This window comes from Corylus avellana, chromosome ca9 (assembly GCF_901000735.1).
Source record: "Corylus avellana chromosome ca9, CavTom2PMs-1.0".
Taxonomy (NCBI): Eukaryota; Viridiplantae; Streptophyta; class Magnoliopsida; order Fagales; family Betulaceae; genus Corylus; species Corylus avellana.
The window spans coordinates 18,883,717-18,890,319 of NC_081549.1; the positions used below are offsets into that span (position 1 = coordinate 18,883,717).

The following is a 6,603-nucleotide window of genomic DNA, read 5'->3' on the forward strand; positions in this document are numbered from 1 at the left end:
GATAGTTCAGGAGTCTTTTATGAATTAAGTTTTGGCCAAAAAAATTTTCTTTTAAAGAGCGGTTAGCGATTATTAAAGTTATTAACCGCTAACCGCCTATGTGATTATGATTAGCAATTTTGCCAATAATTGCTAACCGTAACTGCATTTTCGCCCCTAGGTGGTAGTATGAGAAATTCCAATGTCACTTTTTAAAGCTTGGAGGTGTAAGTGCAAAATAAATAATAGTTCATGGGACTAAAGCGTTCCCTTTACTAAATACAAAACACATAACATCATAAATGATTAATCGTCACACGTAAACGACACGCCTAAAGTATTGAACTTAAAGTACCAAATTTTTACACTAAAGACGGAAAATAGTTAATTACCTGGTGATCAACTTTGTCACAAATAATATCTCATTATATTGTTGCAAATCGAAAAGTAAAATGAACGGCAAATCACAAGTCGAACGAGATGTTAGGGTTCGTCGAGGTCACAAGAGCTCAAAATGACTTGAAAGGGAAAAAGTCTCCAAGCTGGTTGTCTTTTATTTGCATTTTTTTGTGTTGTTTGGGTTAAGGGCATTTATGACTTTTAGACATGAACAAAAGGAGTATAATGGGAACAAAACCAGAAAAATAGCACACGTGAGGTGGCCTTGGTTAGGATTTAAAAGAAAAATTCTAATGGAAATGTGACATTACAAGCTTTTTAAACTTTGGTACCTGACAGACATTAGAGTTTTTGAAGTTTAAAACTGCAATCGTTTTTTTTTATTTATTATTTTTTAAATAAGGGAAACCAGGGCAAGGGAATGAGTAAGTGAAGTTTCTCTTAAAAGAATTAATGCAGGCACCTTAGTTTTTCTAGTTTTGTTTGTAATAATAATAATAATTATTATTATTGTAATTATTTGTTCCTTTTATCATGGACGTTAATTCATTGTTAGTCATAGGAAATACTCAATTCGATCATCACCAACAATAAGGTGGAAAAATAGTAATATAATTAAGTAGGTCTCCAACAGCTTGCGGATTATCAAAACAAACAAATTGAACAAAAATAACAACATCTATATATCTATATATATGATCACCATAACACTTTATTATTTTGAAACATGTAGGCTTTTTATAAAAGCACTTCATTCACCAAATTGTTTAGGTTAATGGATGAAGATCCATGTGGACCACTGGCCTCCTCGGCCAATTTCTTCCACTCCATGGCCTTTTTCTTCATTTTCTTACCTTTGTCTCCCTCCATCAGCTCTCTCACAATCTTCTCAACTTCATCTCTATTGGCACGACTACGAATCTCCATGCCAATGCCCCATTCATTGCAAGTATACTTGGAGTTTGTTTGCTGATCCCCAAAGAATGGCCAACAAAGCATTGGCACTCCTGCAGTCACACTTTCAATCGTTGAATTCCACCCGCAATGAGTTAAGAATCCTCCAATTGAGGGGTGGTTCAGCACTTCCTCTTGAGGGCACCAACTAGCTATTAGACCTCTCTCTTTTGTTTCTACATGGAACTCTGGCGGCATAATCGCTGATTCACCGATTACTAAATCTGGTCTAATTACCCACAAGAAAGAGTGCTTGCTATTTGCAAGTCCCCAACCAAACTCAGTGAGCTGTTGTGGTGTCATGACGGTTATGCTACCAAAATTTACATATAAAACTGAGTTGGGTGCCTTGGAGTTGAGCCAATGAAGGCACTCAGTTTCTTCTACCCATAAATTATACCCAATTGATTTCAAATGGTCATTGTGTGAGTGATCGAGCAGGAGTTGGAGAGGGCCAATGACATATAACCGAGGAAACATGGGGTAGAGAGCATCCAAAACTTCATGCTCTAACGCATCAACTGTCTGAACAATGATTGCTGCAGCTTTGGGAGCTCTCTCTACTGCTTCAACGATAAATTTGAACATAACATCATTGGGATCTGTGGTTTGAATAAGGCTCGGGAGATCCCTCAGTCGGATATCTCTCATGCCTGGAATCCAGTCTATAACTGTGTCTAGATATCCATTTGTGAGATAGCTCTCATCTGCAAAAACAAATAATGTTTTCTAGGTCAACAAAATGCAATTAAGGCTCTGTTTGTTTCGACGTAAAATGTTTTTTAATGAAAACTATTTTCAGTGAAGAAAAATGAGAGAACTGCAAGAGATAGTGCTTGTGCGAGAATGTGAAACTCAAACTCGAAAAATGGTTTACGCTTTTATAAAAGGAAAATCATTTTACGAAAATTAAAGGAAGTTTTGTGGTCAATGAAAAATATTTTTTTTTATCACAATTTTTATTGTACTAAATACTAGAAAATAAGAAAAATGTTTTATAGAAAACCTTTTATATTAAAACAATAAGAGACTACAAAAAAAGGAATTTGAAGATTTCTGTAGGGTATTGCTGTTTTTGTTATACCTTTTAGTGGCGTGAAGCCTTTGTCCCTGAGATGAGAAAAATGCATAAAAGCCATTAAGCTGCAAGCAGAGACAGTGAAGAGCATTGCAATAGGGATTCCAAGTTCATGAGCAGCGGTAATAGTAAATGCCGTGAAACCATCGGAAACAATACAAGTCACCGGAGGATTGTTTTCAGTGTTGTGGAGTTTCCGGAGCAAGTCAGAAAAAGGAGCTAAGAAGTTCTTCATAACGGAATCGCAAAGGGAAGCGACGTCCTGGCTGGCATTGGGATCTGACGGAGGGAGGCTGTCGGGAATGGTGACGAATCGGAAGTCAGGGAGACCATCCAAGGAGTTGGAGCCTCTCGATCTCAGAAAACGTTGGTGGTTGAACTCGGTGTTCACAAAGGTTATGTGAAAGCCTTTGCGGTGGAGAAGCTTTGAAAATTTGAGCATGGCCTTTATGTGGCTTTGGAAAGGGGCTGCAACGCAAACTGCATGAGGCTTTTGATCAGCTGCTACCGTCTCGGACACCATTTCTTTCTTTCTTTCTCTTGCAAAATGATGCAATCTACTGGATTATAAATAGACCTATTTGATGACCATGACAATTTTGGCTTAGAATGTCATCTTCCCACTTGGCATATAACGCACGTTCTAGATTTACGACAAATGCACCGAACCGGTGGCTGGTCCTAGAAATTTATCTATTTGGACTTTTTGACTTGAAATTCTGTCTACAAAATAATTGAAACTATATCTTGTTTCTACCCCTTTATTATAATTTTTTGGACTTCTCATTGTACTTAAGTCTTCCTAGAGTTTTTCAGGCCCTCTAAAATGTAACGTGACTTTTAAAATTATTATTAAATTTGAGATGATTGTTATTAAATTTTTAATTATCGGTGATTTTAAAATGCACATCATATATCGGAGGACTCTAAGAAAACTTATTACATTAGTCCATGTTCACCGTGGCGGAGCCAGCCATTTTATAATGGGGGTGCCACTAAATATTTGTTGGCGTCTTAAAAAAAATTTTCACTCTAAAAATTTGGTAATTCACACATTATATGCATCATAAAAAATATTTATAAAGGTTCATAAATATGTGCTCAAATTGATATATTAGAAATGTAATATGTCGATACTATATCAAAAAGATAGAAATTAAAAAAAAAAAAAAAAAAGAAGTGTCTAGAATTTTTTGAGGGTGCCATGGGTTAAAACAATTTTTTGAAGGTGCCGTTAGTTAAAACAAAAAAGAATTTTGAGGGTAAAAAGAATAGAATTTTTTGTAAAAAGAAAAATTTTCTTTATTTTTTATTTTGAGGGTGCCATGGGTTAAAAAAAAAAAAAAATTAAAATTCTCGGGAGTGCCGTGAGGTAACGTGGCTCCGCCACTACATGTTCATTTATGAAACTAATTCTATTTCGGTTGATTGATGTGTTGTAAGTAACTTCTCATATTAACAACTACTTTAAAAAAGAGATGAAAGAAGTCACTTAAAACATACAACGTCAATCAATATAAAATGAGTGTGATAAATAGGTGAGAAGACTAGCATTATTATGAAATTTGCATTGGCGAGATGATGTTAATTTTTTAACTTACTTATTTTTTTCTTATCAACCACTTAAAAAAATTGTAATGGTACATACTCAACTCTCATTTCGCTCCTATACACCTAGGTTGATGTAGTAGTACCCAAGAGTTATTGGATCAGTCTTTATTGAAAAATAAAAATAAATATTTTAAGACCTGATAGGCATTCTCACATCATCCCAATGACATGAAGAGTGAGAGTTAAGTAGTTAACATTATTCTTCAACATATATCACGTTGGCAGTATAAAATAAATGTTATAAGCAGGTGGGAAGAATACAATAATTAATAATAATAATAATAATAAAAGGGTTAGTTCAACCACCGTTTTTTTTTTTTTTTTTCTTTTTAGGACGGAACTGAAGAGGACAAAATTCAAATCAGAATTGGAATTGCAAAAAGATACGAAAGCAAGAATTAAAGAAGCCAAGTTATACACTTTAACATTAAAGAAGCCAGCTCTGACATGATAATCTTACACATTTTTAACTATTGCGTGTATCTTCCTCGAATATCCGGCACTCGTCATAAGCAAGAAACAATAGAATGCAGCCAAACTTTGTGCACCCAAAAAAATCAATTGGATATGCTTGTTGTAACGGTAGATAAAAGGCAATAATTGATTAAAGTAATTAATCCTTTCTTATTGTAAACAGAAATAATTGAGCATAAACATAGAATAATCAGCTTCAGTAGAAGCCATGCAGTAAACCAATTTCAAGAAGGCGTGTGCGTAATTAGACTTGCAAACTAGGCTCCAAGAGCCTGTTTTGAACTCTATAAATTACTTTTTGTAACTTATAAATATGATTTGGAAATTGAACCATATAAACTAATTCAAAGAGAAACTCACGTAAAAATGCATTTGAATGTAACCACCGAAAACAGCCAACGAGAAACCAAGCCGAATCGTCTAGGGTTTGAGTACTCGACCATAAGTATCCCCAAAAGGCTATTGAGCAAAGCCTTTAGCCAACAAACTTGCCATGTAACAATCAAAAATACCATTCACACGACGCTTTAACTTAAAAACCCACTTATACCCAACAATATTTGTGAAGGAAAGAAAAATCAAAACTCAAAAATATCATTATTTTAAAAAATAAAAATAAATAAAAGAACACTTTTATTGGCCCATATTTTGCTCACATTTTAAATAAGCGCTGATATAAATTATTTTTAATTTTCCTTAACTCCAATAATTTGGGTCTTTAAATATATGTTTAACTTTAATAGGGACTTTGTGGCAAGCGGCGAATAAATATATTAGCACATACTAAAAATTAAATTAATAAATGGACACTTTATTAAAGGCACCAATAAATTTATTTTATGGTTGTCATGTCACTTGCTATCAAATCAACCCAACCAATCATTTGCAAGTAAGAATTTCACGCCAAAACCCATAAGTAATCATTGACCACCCGACGATCAAGAGCAGGTTTTCTTCAAAGAGCAAATAATTCTTCAAGAGCAGGTTTTATATGTTGAAATTGTAGCAAGAGGGTACTACTTTTCTTTGGGATTTTCGTCATCATCTTCGTCATCTTTCTTCCAACATGTAATCAATAGAAAATTTCAAACAAAAAGCTAAGAATGAAAAGAAGTAGAAGAATGATGTGTTTGGTAAATGATTTTGAGCGGATAAAAGTTGAAAGAATTGATTAATGTGATGTAAGATAAAAAAAAATAACTTCAATTAGGTCGTGATGTAAACTGTGTGTTTTGCACACTCCAATAAAAAAAAGATATCTCACTTAAAACACTAAAAAAATAATTACACATTTTACACCAATTAATTTTACTTCTTTTGACAAAGTATTTCATTGATAAAATCATCGGGACCACCGTCTTAGCTTGTTTTGGAGAATCTAATGTTGGGGCTCGGAGATGGTTGTGGGCATTGGGTTAGATTGAATGTAAAAGTCCATATGTATTTTCATCTCTACTGTACTCTTTAAAAAAAAAAAAAGGGTAAATGATTTGCTAAACAAAACCTAATTACTTCCTGAATGAACCAAACATATGAAACAACATGAGGGAGACAGACTTCTTAATTTCTTGAACATATCTCAATATCCTACATGAAAAGGCATATTAACTTTTATATCCTATAAAGGTATTTAGAGATTGTCTAATATTTCCTTGCATCCCCTTTTCATCTTTTACAACCAATAAAAAGAGAAGAAAGCTCCACCTGAATTTGAAACAGTAAAAACTTTATGTAAAATAATGTAATATAAACCTCCAATAAGTTTAAGCCGTCTACAACTACATAAGATGGCACATTTAATAATTGAAAATCTCTTAGAAATGAAATAAATCAATTGATGCATTCCAAGTTCAGTTCGAACGAGACTTGGAACGAGATGATCCAGAAAGGCTCATCCCAAGTTAGAACTAATAAATGACGTAGTTAGAACTGATTGCGGCAAATTTTTGTAAATCAACTTTCTTTTAGTTTTTTTTGTTATTTGGATTAAGAGTCTAGGTAGCATAAATATAGGTTATGATCGTCTAGAGCCTCGGGTGTATTTTGAATTTTGATTAGTTATCAATAAGAAACACTTGAGGAGTGGTTTATTATTTGTTTGCCTCAAT

The 6,603-nt window shown here is 33.7% G+C and overlaps 1 protein-coding gene across 1 annotated transcript; it reads right to left on the reverse strand.

Annotated features, from left to right (window-relative positions):
* Positions 1-1,116: 1,116 nt before the first annotated feature.
* Positions 1,117-2,933, reverse strand: LOC132161829 (7-deoxyloganetin glucosyltransferase-like). Its single transcript, XM_059572026.1, has 2 exons — positions 2,417-2,933; positions 1,117-2,039 (listed from the first exon to the last, which is right to left on the reverse strand). Exons 1-2 carry the CDS (start codon positions 2,931-2,933, stop codon positions 1,117-1,119), a joined length of 1,440 nt encoding a protein of 479 aa, XP_059428009.1.
* Between the last annotated feature and the right edge of the window lie 3,670 nt (positions 2,934-6,603).

Coding starts and splice junctions, on each gene's coding strand:
- LOC132161829 (XM_059572026.1), bottom strand. CDS start 2,933: ATGGTGTCCGAGACGGTAGCAGCTGATCAAAAGCCTCATGCAGTTTGC. Junction 2,040..2,416: donor AGGCTTCACGCCACTAAAAG/GTATAACAAAAA, acceptor TTGTTTTTGCAG/ATGAGAGCTATCTCACAAAT.